This window comes from Lagenorhynchus albirostris, chromosome 20 (genome assembly GCF_949774975.1).
Source record: "Lagenorhynchus albirostris chromosome 20, mLagAlb1.1, whole genome shotgun sequence".
NCBI lineage: Eukaryota > Metazoa > Chordata > Mammalia > Artiodactyla > Delphinidae > Lagenorhynchus > Lagenorhynchus albirostris.
In genome coordinates this window covers 53,173,473-53,192,218 of record NC_083114.1, presented here as the reverse complement: position 1 = coordinate 53,192,218, position 18,746 = coordinate 53,173,473, and the positions used below count along the sequence as shown (strand labels likewise).

The following is an 18,746-nucleotide window of genomic DNA, read 5'->3' as shown; positions in this document are numbered from 1 at the left end:
CACAAGTCCTGATAGTTAAAACACAAGACAATAGATAAGGGGGCTACATCTTGTTACATGAAGTCAGGGAATTAATGGTCCTTGAAGAGTAGCATTTCTGCATATAGTCAAGACAAGAATAGAGGAGAAAGGGGAAAGAAACTAGGTGAAAGAGGACATGATACCAAACCCAGAGATGAATGACCATATTTTAGTATATGTTACCACCCTTTTGCTAATATACATATGATTTCAATAGAGCCATGACAGTCCTGGTTAGACCATATAGGGTTAAAGGAGGAACTAATGATGTACCCAAAATGAGGAAGAAGTTGGTCTTCTCCCCCCAACACTTTTTCTTTGATTATAAAAATGTAGCCCAGTTTGTTCTGGGGGCTGTGCTCCCTGGTCTGCCTGCTTGTATCTCTCACAAGCATCCTATGCTAATAAACTCACTCTTTGCCTGCCACTTCACCTCTCGCCTCTTGCTGGATTCTTTCTGCACTGAGACAAAAGAACCTGAGCTTCAGTAAGTCCTGAGACCAGGTGTGCAGTTTCAATGAAAAGACAGTGGGTTTGGGACTTCCCTGGTGATGCAGTGGTTAAGAATCTGCCTGCCAATGCAGGGGACACGGGTTCGAGCCCTGGTCGGGGAAGATCCCACATGCCACGGAGCAGATGAGCCCACGCGCTGCAACTACTGAAGCCCGCGTGCCTAGAGTCCGTACTCCACAACAAGAGAAGCCACCAAAATGAGAAGACCGCACACCGCAACAAAGAGTAGCCCCCGCTCACCGCAACTAGAGAAAGCCTGCACGCAGCAATGAAGACCCAAAGCCGCCATAAATAAATAAATAGATAAATAAATAAATTCATATTAAAAAAAAGACAGTGGGTTCAAGTCCACTCCTAAGTCAGGGATTGTGGATTGAAGTCCCAATCTGAGGTGTGACTGGGTTTGAGTTCCATCCAAAGGAGTGCAGTTTCACTACAAATATTCATATATGTCTTTGTACGGACATCTATGTTAATTTCTCTTGGGTACAGACCTAGGAGTGGAATATCTGGTGCATATAGTCAGTGTACATTGAACTTTTTAAGATACTGCCAAACTGTTTTCCAAAGTGGTTGTACTACTGTACTTCCCCACCAGCAGTATGACCGTTCTAGTTCCTCCACATCCTTGGTAAGGTAATTTTTAATAAATTTAGCCATTTTAATAAATACATAGTGGTATTTCATTATGGTTTTAACTTACATGTCCTTGATGACTAATGTTGAGTGTCTTTTCAAGTGCTTACTTGCTATCCATTTATCTTCTCAGTGAAGTATCTGTTCAAATATTTTGCCCAGTTTTAATATTGATTTACTTTTTTGGCTGTGCCAGGTCTTAGTGGCGGCATGCGGGATCTATAGTTGCGGCATGCGGACTTTCAGTTGCGACACTGGACTTCTTCTTAGTTGTGGCATGCATGCAGGATTTAGTTCCCCGACGAGGGATCGAACCCAGGCACCCTGCATTGGGAGCATGGAGTCTTACCCACTGGACTACCAGCGAAGTCCCTTGCTCATTTTTTTTTTTTAACATCTTTATTGGAGTATAGTTGCTTTACAATGGTATGTTAGTTTCAGCTTCACAACAAAATGAATCAGTTATATATATACATATATTCCCATATCTCTTCCTGCTTGCGTCTCCCTCCCTCCCACCCTTGCTCATTTTTAACTGGATTGTTTTGTTTCTTATTATTGAGTTTTGAGGGTTCTTTATATTTTCTGGATATCAGTCCCCTATCATTACATCTGGGGTCTTTCGAAGAGCAGAAGGGTTTTTTTTGGCTGTGCTGTGCAGCTTGTGGGATCTTAGTTCCCCAACCAGGGATCAAACCTGGGCCCTGGCAGTGAAAGTGCCAAGTCCTAACCACTGGACCACGAAAGAATTCCCCAGAAGTTCTTAATTTTAATGCAGTCCAATTTATTGATTTTTTCCCCTTTATGGATGTTTTTGGTATCATACCTAAGAATTCCTTGCCTATCCAAAGGATTTGGACTTTTCTTCTATATTTTCCAATAGAACATTTAAAAAATAAATTTATGTATTTATTTTTGGCTGTGTTGGGTCTTTGCTGCTGCATTGTGGGCTTTTCTCTAGTTGTGGCGAGCGGGGGCTACTCTTCGTTGCGGTGCACGGGTTTCTCATTGCAGTGGCTTCTCTTTTTGTGGAGCACGGGCTCTAGGTGCGTAGACTTCAGAGTTTGTGGCACGTGGGCGCAGTAGTTCATATTAAAATGGCTCGCTGGCTCCACAGTTGTGGCACATGGGCTTAGCTGCTCTGCGGCATGTGGGATCTTCCTGGATCAGGGCTTAGAACCCATGTGCCCTGCATTGGCAGGTGGATTCTTAACCACTGCGCCACCAGGGAAGTCCTCCAATAGAAACTTTATAGTTTTAGGTTTTACATCTAGGTCTCTGATGCATTTGGGGTTAGCTTTGGTGTACAGTGTGTGATACGGAATGACCTCCTCCCCTCCCAACTCCTCCTCCTTCATTTGCATATTTAATTGTTCCAACACCTGCAACACTGTTTCTGTTGAAAAGCCTATTTTTTTCCCACTGAATTGCCTTTTGCACCTTTGCTGAAAATCAGTTGTTCATAGGTACACAAAATTTTCACTTTTTTTTCCACTCAACATTAGTGCTACAGCACTGTCCACATGAGGATAAAATATTAAGGTGGCCCACAGTAGGCAGAACCTGGCACAGAAATCTGACTTCCTGTTCTTGAAAATGTTCCCCACTGTGTCCTCAGGGTCATCTTTGTCATCACTCACTTCCTCTGTCTCCTTGCTTAGCGATTGCTTTATTTCCTCATGAAACCCCAGCCTCTGTGTTGTATCTTCATTTTCCAGCAGTTTTGTGGAGTGATCACTAACTTCTCTCCAGATGAGCTCTTTGGCTATTGAGATCTTTGGTTCTACTTTGTTCTCCTGGACTACAGCAAGCCCATTCTATTCTATTTTAGAATAGGCTTCCCAATGGTCATTCAGCAGATAAGCCAGCAGGACTTTTGGTTACAGGCTAATTGTAGAATGAGTTAGACTCAGGGAACCACAGACCATCAGAACTAAAAAGACTCATAGCCAGGGTCCAGGGCCCAAAGGGGCTAGGCGATGCGCTGAAGGTCTTCCAAGGTCAGATGGCAAACTGGTGGTCAAGCTGAGGTGAGATTAGTGGCAGGTGCCAGTTTTCTTGGGCTTACACCCCAGTTCTAGTTTTTGCATATTGGAAATCTGGTCATTTCATTTGAGGTTAAATATACTAAAGAAATCAAATCATGTGGAAAGAGAAACCGGAAAATAATGGTTCCCGTCAGCTTGGGGAAGTGAATCCTTCTGTGACCTCATCAACATTTACCCCAAATAGACTATGAAAAGTTCCTTTGGACTTCCCCCACCTCCTCGGAGGAAGTAAACACCTCCTTGGGCTTGACCGAGTTGGTATTTATCAGCTGTCTAAGCAGATGATCTTTCCCATCAGAGGAGAAAGAATCTCTTACTGCCTGAGTGGCTGGCTGGCCATGCCATCCGGAAGAGGCCTGAGAGCCAAGGTGACTTGCTGTGGCTCTTCGGCAAGGCATTCTTTTCTCTGGGCTGCAGTTTCTCCATCTACAAAGATTAAGGGGTTGGACAACAGGGTGTGCAAGCCTTGCTGCCTCTGTACCTCCACAGATCTAAAAAAAATCTGCATTTTTAGTAAGCATCTCAAGGGCTCTTAACTTCAGCTGATATAAGCATCATCTGGGATGCTTAATTAAAAATGCAGATTACTCTCTCCAGATTACACTTGTCCCGATCAAGCAGATCTGGTACATGGCCTGGGAATAAGCATTTTGATTGGTGGCCCACATTTGAGGAGACACTGAATTGGGGATACACATCTTAGCTGATCATCACGGGCCTCTCACTGTTGTGGCCTCTCCCGTTGTGGAGCACAGGCTCCGGACGCGCAGGCTCAGCGGCCATGGCTCACGGGCCCAGCCGCTCTGCGGCATGTGGGATCTTTCCAGACTGGGGCAGGAACCCTTGTCCCCTGCATCGGCAGGCGGACTCCCAACCACTGTGCCACCAGGGAAGCCCTCTTCCATATCTTGATAGCTCTTTTCCTCTTAGCGCTGAATAGTAGTCCACTGTCTGGATGTATTACACAGCTTCTTTATCCGTTCACCTATTGAAGGACATCTTGGTTGCTCCCATATTTTAGCAATTATGAATAAAGCTGCTATAAATATGTGTGTGTAGGTTTTTGTGTGGACGTAAGTTTTCATTATCTGTTTACTTATTTATTTTTTAAACTGTAGGACTACAAGTTTGAGAAAATCATGAAAAACCAACGACTGTTGATGGATTCTGGAAGAAGTTCTGACAGGCTGCAGGGTCCAAAGATAGAGACAATTCTGATCCAGTTCCTTTTTTTGTCCTTTCAGATTCACTCAGCAAATGACTCAAACACCAGTAAACTAACCAAGAGAAAAAAAAAAAAAGAAAGAGGATTCACTGTCCAGTAAGTTTCAAGAGCTGATTTCTTATGCATTTCAATTTTCTTCTTTTGCTCTTCTCAGTAGAGCCAAATGTCAAGAAGCTACAGGGAGTGTCAATGTCAGCCCAAAGAGAAAAGTCTCCAAGTTTGCTGGAGGATTCTCCAGGCTTCCGGCTTCTTGGTTTTCAGCATTTGATTCTCTCTGACCAGATCATCCACCTTTGTGGTTCACAATCCCTATCACGCATTTCTGAGCTTCCTTGAGAAGGTATTTCCTGCTGTGTCTGTACGAAGCTGGTCTTCACTCACCACCAAATGCACATAAGGATGCAGCTCTAACATGAAGGTCCCATGCCAACCACAGATCACGTCTTCTTCCTCCACAACTTCTCATCCCACCAGACTCAGGAGTGACTACTTCTGGGAACCTCAAATCTGAATGTAAAGTTGATAATAAAAAGATGAACAACCCGGGGCTTCCCTGGTGGCACAGTGGTTAAGAATCCTCCTGCCAACGCAGGGGACATGTGTTCGAGCCCTGGTTGGGGAAGATCCCACATGCCGCGGAGCAACTAAGCCCGTGTGCCGCAACTACTGAGCCCGCGTGCCACAGCTACTGAAGTCCGCGTGCCTAAAGCCCGTGCTCCGCAACAAGAAGCCACCACAATGAGAAGCCTGCAAAGTGCAACGAAGAGTAGCTCCCACTTGCTGTAACTAGAGAAAGCCTGCGTGCAGCAACGAAGACCCAACACAGCCAAAAATAAAAATAAACAAAATAAATTAATTTAAAAATAAAAAAAGATTAACAACCCAATAAACAAATTAGGTAAGAGATTTGAACAGACATGTCACAAAGAAAGATATAAATGGGCAATAAACAATTGAAAAAGCATTCAACATCATTAGTCAAAGGAAGTGCAAATTAAAACCACGATGAGATACCACCACCCACCCACCAGAATGGTTAAAATTAAAAAGACTGACAACACCAAATTTTAGCAGAGCTGTGGAGCAACTGGAAATCTCAGACATTGGCGGTAGAAGTGTAAAATGGCACAAACACCTGGGAAAAGGCCAGGCAGCTTCTTATTAACTTAAACACCTATACACCTATGACACAACAATTTCACTTCTAGGTGTTTATTCAAGAGAGATGAAACATGTTTACAAAAAAATTTGTATAAAAATGTTCATTGCAGGGCTTCCCTGGTGGTGCAGTGGTTGAGAGTCCACCTGCCGATGCAGGGGACACAGGTTCGTGCCCCGGTCCGGGAAGATCCCACGTGCCGCGGAGTGGCTGGGCCCGTGAGCCATGGCCGCTGAGCCTGCGCGTTCAGAGCCTGTGCTCCGCAACGGGAGAGGCCACAACAGTGAGAGGCCTGCGTACCACACACACACACACACACAAATGTTCTTTGCAGCCAAAATTGGAAATATTGATGGTTTAGATGTCCATCAACAGAGCACTATATGATGTAGGCTATCTACACAATGGACTACTATTCAATGACAATAAGGAAAGAACTCCTGAAACATACCGCAACATGGATGTCTCAGAAACATCCATGTCTTTTGCTGTGTTACATCTTGCTCCGTTCATCCAATCCTCTGAGTGCAGCATCAAGTCACCCAGTGCGTGGAGTGGAAGAAGATAAGGTGGTAAGATGGAAACCAGAACAGCACTGACCTAATGAGAGAAAATCCACGTGCTCCTGCACTCCGCACCCCAGGCCCTGTGGCCTCAGCGGCAGCCATTCCCCTAAAATGCCATTGCCCCTTGGTCCTGTGGTCATGTTTGCTCCTTCTAGAATTCAACCTGCAGGAACCCGTGTGCTGTGCTGTGTCTGTGTGTGTGTCTATGTGTGTGTGTATAATATAAAATTTGCCAATTCAACGATTTTTTTTTTTTGGCCGTGTTGTGCGACATGCGGGATCTTAGTTCCCCAACCAGGGAACAAACCCGTGCCCCCTGCAGTGGAAGCGCGGAGTCCTAACTACTGGACTGCCAGGGAAGTCCCCAATTCAACCTTTTTTTTTTTTTAATTTTTAAATTTTATTTTATTTATTTATTTTTACAGCAGGTTCTTATTAGTCATCAATTTTATCCACATTAGTGTATACATGTCAATCCCAATCGCCCAATTCATTTTAAGGGTACAATTTAGTGGCATCAATTCCGTTTACAATGGTGTCCAATCACCACTATCACCACTATCTATTTCTAAAACTTTTCCATCACTCCAAAACAGAAACTCTGTACCCATTAAGGAATAACTCCCCATTCCCCCCTCCTCCTGGTCCCTCTAATCTACTTCCTGTCTCTATGGATATACCTATTCTAGATATTTCATATAAGTGGAACCATACAATATTCATCCTTTTGGGTCTAGTTTCTTTCACTCAGCTTAATGTTTTCAAGGTTCATTCACATTGTAGCATCGATCAGAACTTCTTTTATATGGCTGACAATATTCCATTTGCATGTATAAACCACATTTTGTTTATCCATTCATCTCTTGATGGACACTTGGGTTGTTTCCACCGTTTGGCTACTGTGAATAGTGTTGCAATGAACGCTAGTATACAAGTATCAGCTTGAATCTCTATTTTCAGTTCTTTTGGGTACATGACTAGGAGCGGAATTGTTGGGTTATACGGTAATTCTATGTTTAGCTTTTTGAGCTAAACAGACCAGTTTCCACAGCAATTTTACATTTGCACCAGCAAGCCATAGGGTTCCAATGTCTCTACGTCCTCGTCAATACTTGTTATTTTCTGCTTTTTTGATGCCATGTGCTTTGGCATATACAATTTTCCCTTCTTTTCCCCGGCGTCTCTCTGAAGCCTTTCCCGACCCATCCAAGTCTGTGGTTCCTCTTGCCTCACCTTGTCCCCATTCCTGTCCTGGGATAGATCATTGCTCAGTATCCTTCGCAGGTCTTGAGTGGAGATTGGTGTTTGATAACTTTCTTATTCATCTCTTTGTCTTCGGCACCTGGCACAAGTCCGTGTTCAAAATATTCAGTAGACGATGTGGAGAGCAGGGACGGAAGAAACAGGACCCTACTCCGGCTCAGAGTGCGATGACCTCCCTCTCCCACGTCTGCCTTCACCCCCTGAAGGTATTTATAGACAGGGAAATGTGGAGGAGAATTAAACATGTGGGAGAGTTGAACAGAGAAGATGGTGGGGGCATCTTCTTTGGATGCCTTTCTTTGCTCACCTTTGGGGTGGGATACACCTGCTTCTGAGGTTCCTTGAATTCTGGAGAAAAAGAGATGTCAGGAAATGTGGGGACTGGTCACTTGGTAGACAGGCATGAACGACGGGGTATCAGGGTAAGATTTAGCTTCCGGGAAAGTGACAGAGCCCCAAAGTAATGTACCTTAAATTCATCAAAGTCCAGTGGCTTAAATTCATCAAAGTCCTGTCCAGGTGTGGTTTGGCAGCTGCCTCCACAAACCTCCCAGGGGCATGGACTCTTCCCAGTTCACGATGACACCCTCCTATGGTGTGGTCCTCACTGTTTGACCCAAGTCAGCAGGTGGAATCCAGCCAGAGGATGAGGGAAGAATGGAAGGTGAAAGGGGTCCTGGGGAGTTTGCCTGAACTGCCACCAGAGCCTTTTACTTGAATGCTATTGGTCAGAACTTAGTCACGTGGCCACACCTAAATGCTTGAGTGGCTGAGACAAAAGGTATTTACTCTGCATAGGAAGGTACAGACTAAACACTGCGCATTCCACTCGTATAGAAGAAGAAAGAGGAAGACAGGAAGATGGCAGACGGCCTCTCCGCCACGTATGAACAGATGAAGAGAAACATGTATTGAGCGTGAACCAAACTTCTCGCATTGTGCTTGATATTTTATAGATGAGTCATTTCTCCCCAAAACCCTAGGAGGCAGAAAATGTGTGACATCATATGGATAAGGAAACAAGCTCAGAGGCGTTGGGTAATTTGCCCCAAGTTACACAACTAGTAGGGTGTGGAGCTAGGACTACAAACTTTGTCCTGGACTGAATGTTGGTGTTCCCCCAAATTCATATGTTGGCATCCCCCCAAATTCATATGTTGGAGTCCCACCAAGTTCATATGTTGGACTCCCCCCAAATTCATATGTTGGAGTCCCCCCAAATTCATATGTTGAAGCCCTAACCCCCAAGGTGAGAGTATTAGGAGGTGGGGCCTTTGGGCAGTAAGCAGGTTTAGATGAGGTCATGAGGGTGGGGTCCTCATGGTGGATTAGCCCCTCTATTACTAGAGCACTCTCTGTCTCTGTCTCACTTTCTCTCTCCCCTTGTGAGTACACAAGGAGGGGGCAGCCATCTCAAGCCAGGAAGGGAGTCTTCACCAAGAACCAAATCCACTGGTACCATGATCTTGGACTCCCCAAGATGTGGTGTTTTGTTACCGCAGCCTGAGCTGACTGAGACAGACTTCAGAGCGTTTCCCACTGCTTCCAGATCCCTTGGGAGTCTAAGAGCAGAAGGTGGAAGGGCGGGGGGAATGTTCAACCATCTTTTTCTTCTGTTCAGACCAGCTCATCAGGCCAGGAAAGGAAACAAGGGTTGGGAGGGAAAACAATTAGTAACTTAAAATATACATTTTCCTCCTCATTTTTAAGTCTTAGGGTGAGGGGTGTAGATGGAGCGCAAGAAGGCACCCCTGATCTGGTCCTTGCTGGTCTGCCCTCACCAGAGCTGAAAACAGGGTGACTGTTCACAGGATAGGTGAGGCTCTAAGGGCTTGGGCAAGACCCTCATTACTGCTTCTAGGCACCCGTTCTCCCATCCATCCCATCAAAGGAGGAGGATGGGCCAGAGCAGGGCTCCTCATGCATTAGAATCCTTGTGGTGCTTTGCAAAGAATATTTTTTTTCCTTCACATGGGTATTTCCCACTTTCTCTCTTCCATGAGGTTCCAGAACCAGCTATTATAGCCAATGAGCTTTCTTTATATCTTTTTAATTTTTAAAATTTTATTGTGGTAAGAACACAGCACGAGGGGACTTCCCTGGTGGCACAGTGGTTGGGAATCTGCCTGCCAATGCAGGGGACACAGGTTCGAGCCCTGGTCCGGGAAGATCCCACATGCCGCGGAGCAACTAAGCCCATGTGCCACAACTACTGAGCCTGCGAGCCACAACTACTGAGCACACGTGCCACAACTACTGAAGCCCGCCAGCCTAGAGCCTGCGCCCGCAACAAGAGAAGCCACCGCAATGAGAAGCCCGCACACCATAATGAAGAGTAGCCCCTGCTCTCTGCAACTAGAGAAAGCCCGCACGCAGCAACGAAGACCCAACACAGCGAAAAATTAACTAATTAATTAATTTAAAAAATAATAAAATAAATTAAAAAGAAGAACACAGCATGAGAGCTACCCTCTGAAGTTTTTATGTATACATTATACACATAAAATGTACTAAGCAGACCTTTAGGACTTACTCATCTTGCTGAACTGAAATCTTCTGCCTGTTGATCAATAACTCATTTCCCCCTCCCCCAGCCCCTGGTGACCACGATTCCACTCTTTGATTCTATGCATTTGACTACTTTAGATAACTCATATAAGTGGAATCATCCTTCCGGAACTGGCTTATTTCACTAAAGCATAATGTCTTCAGTGTTAATCCATGTTGTTGCATGTTGCAGAATTTCCTTCTTTTTAAGGCTGAACAGTCTTCTTGTGTGTGTTTGTGTATCCTGTCTTCTTTATCCATTCATCTGTTGATGGACATGTGGGTTGTTTGTACATCTTGGCTATTGTGAATAGTGCTGCAGTCAACATAGGAATGTTAATATCTCTCCGAGATCCTGATTTCAGTTATTTTGAATAAATACCCCGAGTGGGACGGCTGGATCACAGGGTTCTACTTTTAATGTTTTTTTTTGACACACTGTCTCATTTTATTCAAATACCAGTCTGCTCACACATGGTCCAAGAACACCCAAATAATAAAACAGATATAATCACATGTTAAAGATTGGTCTTCAAACATCATAGCCAATGATGCCACGCTTGTCTATGATCTTGCCAACATAAAACCACCACCACACACCTCAGGGGCCACCAAACCATTGAGCAGAGCTTGCTTAACTGTGAGCTGTTGGAAGCTACCAGTTTGAGCACTATTGACAAATTTTTTTCAAGCTCTGAATAGCTGTAGGGAACCCAGCAAGGTTGGAGGAAGCAGCTCAACCTTGGCATAGTGGCAAAATGTGGCCAATCAAGGCTTTGAGAAAGTCACAGCAGCATTGACCAGTGCCGGGACCTTCTCTGCGTGGTTACGGACAAACTGGGCCATGGTTCTAGGACGGAAAGTCCATCGTCCTGACTGGCCGGCTGAATGTCACTGCCAGGAAGGCTATTTTTAATTTCTTGAGGAACCTACGTACTGTTTCCCACAGCAGCTGCACCAATTTATATTCCCACCGACATGCACAAAGTCCACAACTACTGAGCCTGCGAGCCACAACAACTGAGCCCACGTGCCACAACTACTGAAGGCCGCGTGCCTAGAGCCCGTGCTCCACAACAAGAGAAGCCACTGCAGTGAGAAGCCCGCGCACCACAATGAAGAGTAGCTCCCGCTCGCTGCAACTAGAGAAAGCCTGCGTGCAGCAACGAAGACCCAATGCAACCAAAATTTATAAATAAATAAATTTTAAAAAATGCCAATTCTTCCGAAGGTCGTTTATAAATCTAACATGATCCAAATAAAAACACTCAGAGGCATTTTTTTTTTCTCGAACTAGACAAGCTGATTCTAAAGTTTACATTGAAAACATAAACAAGCAAGAAGAGCCAGGACGAGTTGAGAAGGGAGAGCGATGGGGGAGGTACAGCCCCATCAGATGTCCTAAGCTGCTGTGAAGTCTCAGGAACCACCCCCGCGTGCCTAGCACGGGCCCATGGACGTAAAGTGGAGAAATAGGACCCCACCATACTGAAACTCAGTGTACAAAATGCATCCTCTCAGATCTAAGAGCTGACAATGGATAATTTGTTTTTGTTTGGCTGTACCACATGCGTGGCATGCGGGATTTCCTGAACAGGGATAGAACCCACGCCCACTGCAGTGGAGGCGCTGAGTCTTAACCGTTGGACCTCCAGGGAAGTCCCTGACAATGGATCTTTTAAGAAATACTATCTGAGCAACTGGGCAGCCATCTGGAAACAAAGAGAGATGGATCCAAGCTCTCACTGATCACCAGGACAGCCTTCAAATGGATCAAAGATTTAAATTAAAAAAAAATGAAAATATTGGATGAATTCCCTTGCCCTCAACAAGAGTCGTGGGTGGGCACAGGGCTGCCCAGGAGTAGGCTGGACTCCGAATAAATTACCAGGTGTGGGAGCTAGCACTGATTAACCCACATTATCCTGTGCAATCCTCAGATGGTTTATTGACCTCAGTTTCTTGACCGGAGGCTTAGAAAGGTAACTTGTTTAAGGTTACTGACCTGGTTACTAACTCTCAAAGCGACCCGTCCAAGGCCACCCCAGAGTCTGGAGTCCTCACCGTGGCTCCACTGCTCCCGGCTGCAGATAAGATTGACCACCACCGGCAAGCGGGTCATGGAAGCAGGGCACCGGGCTTGATGGAGGCAGGAGGGTGGGCTCACAGGACGGGTCAAGGAGTGGTCCTGTGTTCGGAGTTTGGAGACTGTGGTGGAACCAGCGTTCATGGGGAGCAGGTCAGGAAATTGAGCAGATTCGCCTCAGATCAGAGAGAACGGTGGATGCTGGTGAAAGCCAGGGACCCTCAGAAGGGTTGGAGGCCAAAGAGTTGGAGGACTGGACCAGGCTCAGACTGTGAAAGGCCTTGAACGCCAAAATCATAATCAGTACCGGTCCCGTCACATGAAAGTTTGTAAGACATCTACAGATGCAATCCTGCTGGATCCTCAGGCCAACCTGGTGACATGGGCTTGTTTTTTTTTTTTAATTAATTAATTAATTTTTGGCTGCGTTGGATCTTCATTGCTGCACGCGGGCTTTTCTCTAGTTACGGAGAGTGGGGGCTACTCTTCGTTGCGGTGTGCAGGCTTCTCATTGCGGTGGCTTCTCTTGTTGCAGAGCACGGGCTCTAGGCATGCGGGCTTCAGTAGTTGTGGCTCACAGGCTCAGTAGTTGTGGCTCATGGGCTCTAGAGCGCAGGCTCAGTGGTTGTGGCACACGGGCTTAGTTGCTCCGCGGCATGTGGGATCTTCCCGGACCAGGGCTCGAACCCGTGTCCCCTGCATTGGCGGGAGCATTCTTAACCACTGCGCCACCAGGTAAGTCCCAACATGGGCTTGTTTGAAAACAGATGAATGAAGGGAGCAGAGGTTAAGGGCCCTGCCCAAGGCCACACAGCCTGGAATAAAGCCCTGGGTCTCGTGACTCCAAGCTCACTGTCTCTGACCTTGCAGCATACCTATGGGCCAGGAGTACGCACTTTGTCCTCTCAACAACCTGGCAGCGGAGAAAGGTCTCTCAGAAGAAGAGGGAAGGCGTGCTAGGCAGTCTGGGTACAATCGGGACCTGCAGGAAAAGAGCAGGGTGGAGGTCGAGGGGCCTGGGGGAGTATGGCCACAGGGGCCGTTTCCTGGACGCCCAGCTGCCCCCGCGCTGTGCAGCCCTGGTTTGCCCCCTGCCTCTCTGGCCTCTTCCTCGTCTCCTTTGCTGCTTCCTCGTCCAGTCCCCAGGGCCCGGCCCCGAATTCTGCCCTCTTCCCTCTTTTGAGGAGAGCGGGTGAGGGCTCACCCAGGGCGAGGGCTTCAGGACCACTTCCACACCCACAACCCTGATCCCTTGCTCAGTCTTGTCTCCTGAGCTCCAGGTGACCACGTTCTGCTGCTCCAGACGTTTGCCACAGACACCAAAGGCAACTGGTCCACCCTCCCTCCCCACTGCACGCCAGCTCGCCCTCCTCCAGGGCTCCCTGTCTCAGTCGACAGCAACCTCAGGGCCCCTGCTGCTCAAGAAGGATCCGAGGGTCATCTCTACCCCTCCTTTTCCTTGACCCCCATGTCTTGCCAACCGGTCCTCCTACACATGACTCAGATCAACCAGCTTCTCTTCGCTCCCCCTGCCACCCACCTGGCTCGGCAGGACAACTGCTCACCAGGGGGTCTCTTCTGTGGCCCCCTTTCTCCACTCTTCTAGCCAAACAGCACTGTGTCTGCTCCTCTGCTTCAAACCCTCCAGGGTGTGTCTCATAAAACCTTGCACGTGAATGTCTGCAGCAGCATCGTTTACGGCAGCCAAAGCGTGGAAACAACCCCAATGCTCATCACTGTACGAACGGATAAAAAAGACAGGGTGTCTCCATACCAGGGAGTGCTATTCGGCTGTAAGAAGGAATGACGTTCTGGTACGTGTCACCCCATGGATGAGCCTTGGAAACACGATGCTGAGTGAAAGAAGCCGCCACAAAAGGCCACGTATTTACGATCTCGTTTATGCAAACAGTTCTGGACTGCCTATTCTGACAGGCAAATCCATAGAGACAGAAAGTAGACTGGTGGCGGCCAAGCGCTGGGAGGGGCTGGAGGAAGATGGCAAGTAACTGATAATGGATACATGGTTTCCACTTTTTCCATGAAAAAGTTCTAAAATTTATCGCATAACCTGTGAATATTAAACACCACTGAATGGTCTGCTTTAAGTGGGTGACTTGTGGGACTTCCCTGGCGGTCCTGTGGTTAGGACTCCGAGCTTCCACCTCAGGGGGCACAGGTTCGATTCCTGGTCTGGGAACTAAGATCCCACACGCTGCATGCTGTGGCCAAATAAATAATGGGTGGCTTTAGGATAGTAAATTGTATCTCAGTAAAGCTATCCTTGAAAACAAAAACAAAAAATCCCAACCCTCCCAGGGTTGCCCACTTCCAGCTCCTTCTGTGGTTACATGGCCCTGCTTCATCTGGCCCCTGCCTCGGGACTTGGTTGGAGGGAGGTGCCTATAACCCCTGAGCCCCAGTGTAAGAAGTGTCCAAAGGAACACACATTCTGTGAGTACACCACCTCTCCTTGCTCTCCTGTGAAAAACAGATCACATCTATTTTTCTATGTCTCTCAGATCCAACCTGGAGAATTTGCATAACATGTAAATCCAGTGTCTTAGGAGTTACATCCCGCACGCGTAAATACAATTCCTCGCTCACCGTTCCTAGTTATCCAGGCACTTTGGAAAACCCAGACGTTCTGACTTGAAGGTCACCTACTGTAAGCAGGTCAAGGGGACAAGTGTTGAGGAAAGGCAGACCACTGTGCCCATCCCCTTTCTCCTTCCATGTGTCACCTCAGCAGCTCCAGCGCGGCACTGACTCAGAGCGCTGGGGAGGAGCTGTCACCACCGCCCCTCCACAATCATCCTTGAAGACGAGCTTCTGTTGCCATCTCCCAGGTCGCCAGGTGTGAAGAAGGTCGGAGGGCTGCTCTGGGAGGAGCTCAGGGAGCAGGCCGCAGGCCACTCACCCACCAGAGCTTTCAGTCGTCACAGGCAGCCGAGCCGGCCCACTACATCCCACGGTGCAGTCTCCCCAAAGGCGCTCCCACCCAGACGCCTTACCCCGCCAGAAATGACAGACCCAGGGCTGGAGGGGGACACAGACACCAAGAAACTTGTGACCAAACTGGTAGTGCAAAAGCAGCCATTTTCCCATTAATTCTGAAGCTATTCTGAGGCCATGAGTCAAAACAGGGCAAAAAGCCTCAAGGAGGCTGACAGGCACTGCCTGAAGTTTTCACTTCAATGGCCCCTTCTGGAAACTTCTGCTGGCTTCTGCTCGGTCAGCCTGGGTGGACCCTGAGCCCAGTGGCCTCCAGCAGGGCAGCGCTGGGTCAAGCTCTGTCTCGCGGTCACTGCAGAGAAGGGGAGAAGTGGAGACTCTCTCATCCAAGCAGGGCAGCCACAAGCGAGGAAGCGTGCTGGGGCTCTGTGTAAGAACAGGATCAAGAACGTAAGTGGAAATTCCTTGGGTTTGGTTTCTTTCCTGTTCTCTCTCTAAACGAGTCTTATTTGACCTCCTGTAGCCAGCTCTATGGGTGGTGACAGGCCCAGTGTCACCCCGAGGCAGCCCGCTGGGCCAATGAGTTTGCTGTAACGAGTTGGGACACTGAGACTCCTTCAACATGGCTTATTCTGTCCTTCTGTCCTTTATTTATTTAGGTGGGAGGAGGGGACGAGAACCAAGCCAGCCGTGCTTAGTCCTTACGAGGCACTGAGACTACACCAGTTTTCAAACTGCGGCCTGTGGCTTCTGTCGGAAACACCGGGCGCTGCTGGTGCCCTCCACGCAATCTGAGGGTGGGGTCTGGCGTGTGGGACTCTGCACTGGGAACATGCTCGCAGGGATTCTGATCAACAGTGGTGTGGGCATCACTCTTCCAGAGGCCCAGTGAGACCCCCATGGTCCCCAAGGAGTGAGGTGAGTTGGAAATAAGGACACAAGTGTCCTGATTCCCTGACAGAATCTTTAGGTTTTTACCTTAAGGCGAGGGGAAAAAAAGAAAAGATACAGAGTGAAGAATTCATTGTATGTTTATTATTCACAGTTAATCACTACCTACCAAATGCTACCCGCAGAGTTAAAGGATTAAGTACACAGGTCTTTTTATTTAAACACTGATTTTCTTTTAAATATATACACACAAAACTTAGTTCTGCAAGGCTTCATGATATACACCAATTCCAAAATAAAACAATCAAATGGTCCAGGTGCAGAATGCCAGAGATTCCTCATATCATCAGCAAGGAGAGGAGAAGCTAGTGGACAGGGGTGATGAGAGGCGGACGCTGTGTCTGGGAGGGCAGCGCCTCCTGGGCCTCAGGCCACTCCAGGCCGAGTCCGGCTCCATAACCAGAGTCCAGGGGAGACGCCGACCGACCACTTCAGAAGCCAAAGGCCACCACCAACTCCCAGTGGCCCCGTTTTTGTTGTGGGAAGGGTGGGGAGAAGATGATCACAGGCGTGTTACCACAAGGGAGAAGAAGCCAACAGGAGACGGACAGAAAGAGCTTTGCAATGGACTCAGCCTTCCTATCGTTCCAATCTTCCTTCCAACAGTCACTGCGTCACAGATACACTTCCTTTTCAGGGGGTCGGGTGGAGCAGCTATGAACACAGCCCGCTGTGAATGGAGACATGAAAAACCACCCGGCTGCTTCCTGAATGCGGCCTGAAGCTCACCTGGGCAGCTCAGGTAGGGGACACAGAAGGTGAAAGCCCTGAACAGATACCCCTAGATTTCAGAGTAAGAAAAATGAAGGGAAAACGCTCATCCTGCCCGCACACCCCACCCCAGTGTAGGAACACGGTAGAACCTGATACAATTTAAACCTTCCTGCATTTGAAACTTGCTGGCTCCAGAGACTGGTGTCTGGGGGTGTCTGGGGCTACAGAGGGCACAGACAACACCTGAGACCGCAAGGTCAAGGACCCTGGCCCCCCTTTCAGCCAGCTCCAGTCAGATGCAGGGAGGGCTGTAACCCGGTCCCACTGTGCCCTGGGGCTCCGGCTCCCTTAACCTCCAGGGGCTATAAATATTAAAGTTGAACCTTAAAGACTCTGGCTGTGCACAGGCAGGACGCCCACACCCTCATCTCACTTGTCTCCTCTTCCCTACCCTGTCCTCCCCTCCCCCGAGGGAAAAAAATATTTACAGAGTAGGAAACAAATTGGCTGTCTTTAACTTATTTTTAAAACAAAACAAATAAAAACCACCACTCATAAGCAACCCTTGAAATAAGGCAGAAGGCACTAAGAAAAACAACATGCTCAGGAACACCATCGGAAAGGGAAACCAACGTGGAAGAGAGACACAGGTTTGGGGCCTGGCTCCAGGAAGCCCTGAGGGGCACACTCACCCCCACGCCCATCCAACTCTGACACAACATTCTGGTGGGGACTGGGGGCTGGCAGGCAGGTTCCCCCTTGCCCTCCCTCCTCCGGCAGAAGCTAAAGGGCAAGGCCCGCCCGCTCCCGGCCCGCTCCTGTGTGTGTGCATGTAAACGCAGGACACAGAAGCGGCTGTTCTTTCTGTCGTCCCGACTAAAACAGACATTTTGCATAGAGAAAATATCAGCCCACGTGGTTTCTTTTCTTTTATTATTGGCATCAGCTAGGACTATATGTGGCATTAAATGTCATGCACTGATGGACAGAAGAGGAAACAGGATGAAAAAAAGGACAAAGGAGGAGGAATAGGAGCAGTGGTGAAAATTTGTAATAAAAACTCTTTTCTTAATTTATAGGTAAGTTTTGGCATTGTTATATCCAACTCCCCCTCCCACCCCCCAGAGTTCCAACCAAAGTGAGAGGGTCACCAAGTGACCCAGCTGGGTATTCTGAGCTCCCTCACAGGCTGCTGATAGAGGCAGCTGATGGGTTTAATTCTTTTGTACGTGTTTAAAATTTTTCGCTTTCTTTAAATAATCTCTTGACTCTTAGACGTTCCGGTTCACGGGGGTGACGTAATTGCGTGGAAACATGCCGGTCTGCCCGTGGCAAGCCCCTTTCCACCAGTTGGGGTCTGAGTTATCCATGACGTGGATAAAGTCTCCCCGACGGAATCCCAGCTCTCCATCCTCTTGGGGATCAAAGTCAAAGAGGGCTTGGACGTATGTCGGTTGCTGCAGAAGAGGGGCAGGGAGAAAACACACATTGCATCCCTGATGGTGGCCAGCCCCTCGTAAGGGACCGGTGATGGGGAAGCTGACGTGTGCCAGTCTTCTCGCATTCCCTTTTCACATGCCCTCACTTCCCCTCCCCTCCCCGCCAGTTCTTACAGTTTACCCGAGGTGGGTGTCGTGCAGTCTTCACCAGTGCTCAAAACCACCTGGGTGTCCCCACTGTGGAGGCGGGTTGCACCCCAGCATCAAGCAAAGAGCAGCAGGTACTGCTTCAAGAGGAAAGAACTTCGGAAACAGCCAGTGGGGTTTTGTTTACAACCCCAGATGTGAAAACGGTTTAGTTCCTATCGCTTTATCACTTAGAAAATCCTTAAGGTTTTATACAGTGAGAAGGGTAAAAGCTTGAATAAAATAAGGTGGTAATAACCATTACATGTGAGAAGGATTTTAAGAATGAGTGTGGACTTCACTCCCTTACAGTACGATTTTCCCCAAAGTTTACTTCCAGGCAGAGTATTTGAGGGTGTGTTAAAGACCTTCTTCCAAGAGACACAAGATAACTAGCAACACAATGCTTCAGAGAAGCAGCCTCTGGAAAAGACAAA

The 18,746-nt window shown here is 47.8% G+C and overlaps 1 protein-coding gene and 1 pseudogene across 2 annotated transcripts in view; both read right to left on the bottom strand.

Moving 5' to 3' along the window:
* Positions 1-10,510: 10,510 nt before the first annotated feature.
* Positions 10,511-10,824, bottom strand: LOC132511736 (ATP synthase subunit g, mitochondrial-like; annotated as a pseudogene).
* A 5,208-nt stretch (positions 10,825-16,032) lies between these two features.
* Positions 16,033-18,746, bottom strand: part of GRB2 (growth factor receptor bound protein 2) — a 70,478-nt gene continuing 67,764 nt past the window's right edge. For both annotated transcript variants that reach the window (XM_060135258.1, XM_060135259.1), the window contains exon 6: positions 16,033-18,141. In XM_060135258.1, coding sequence (XP_059991241.1) covers positions 17,956-18,141 — 186 coding nt within the window. In that variant the 3' untranslated portion in view covers positions 16,033-17,955. The remainder of the gene's footprint in view (positions 18,142-18,746) is intronic.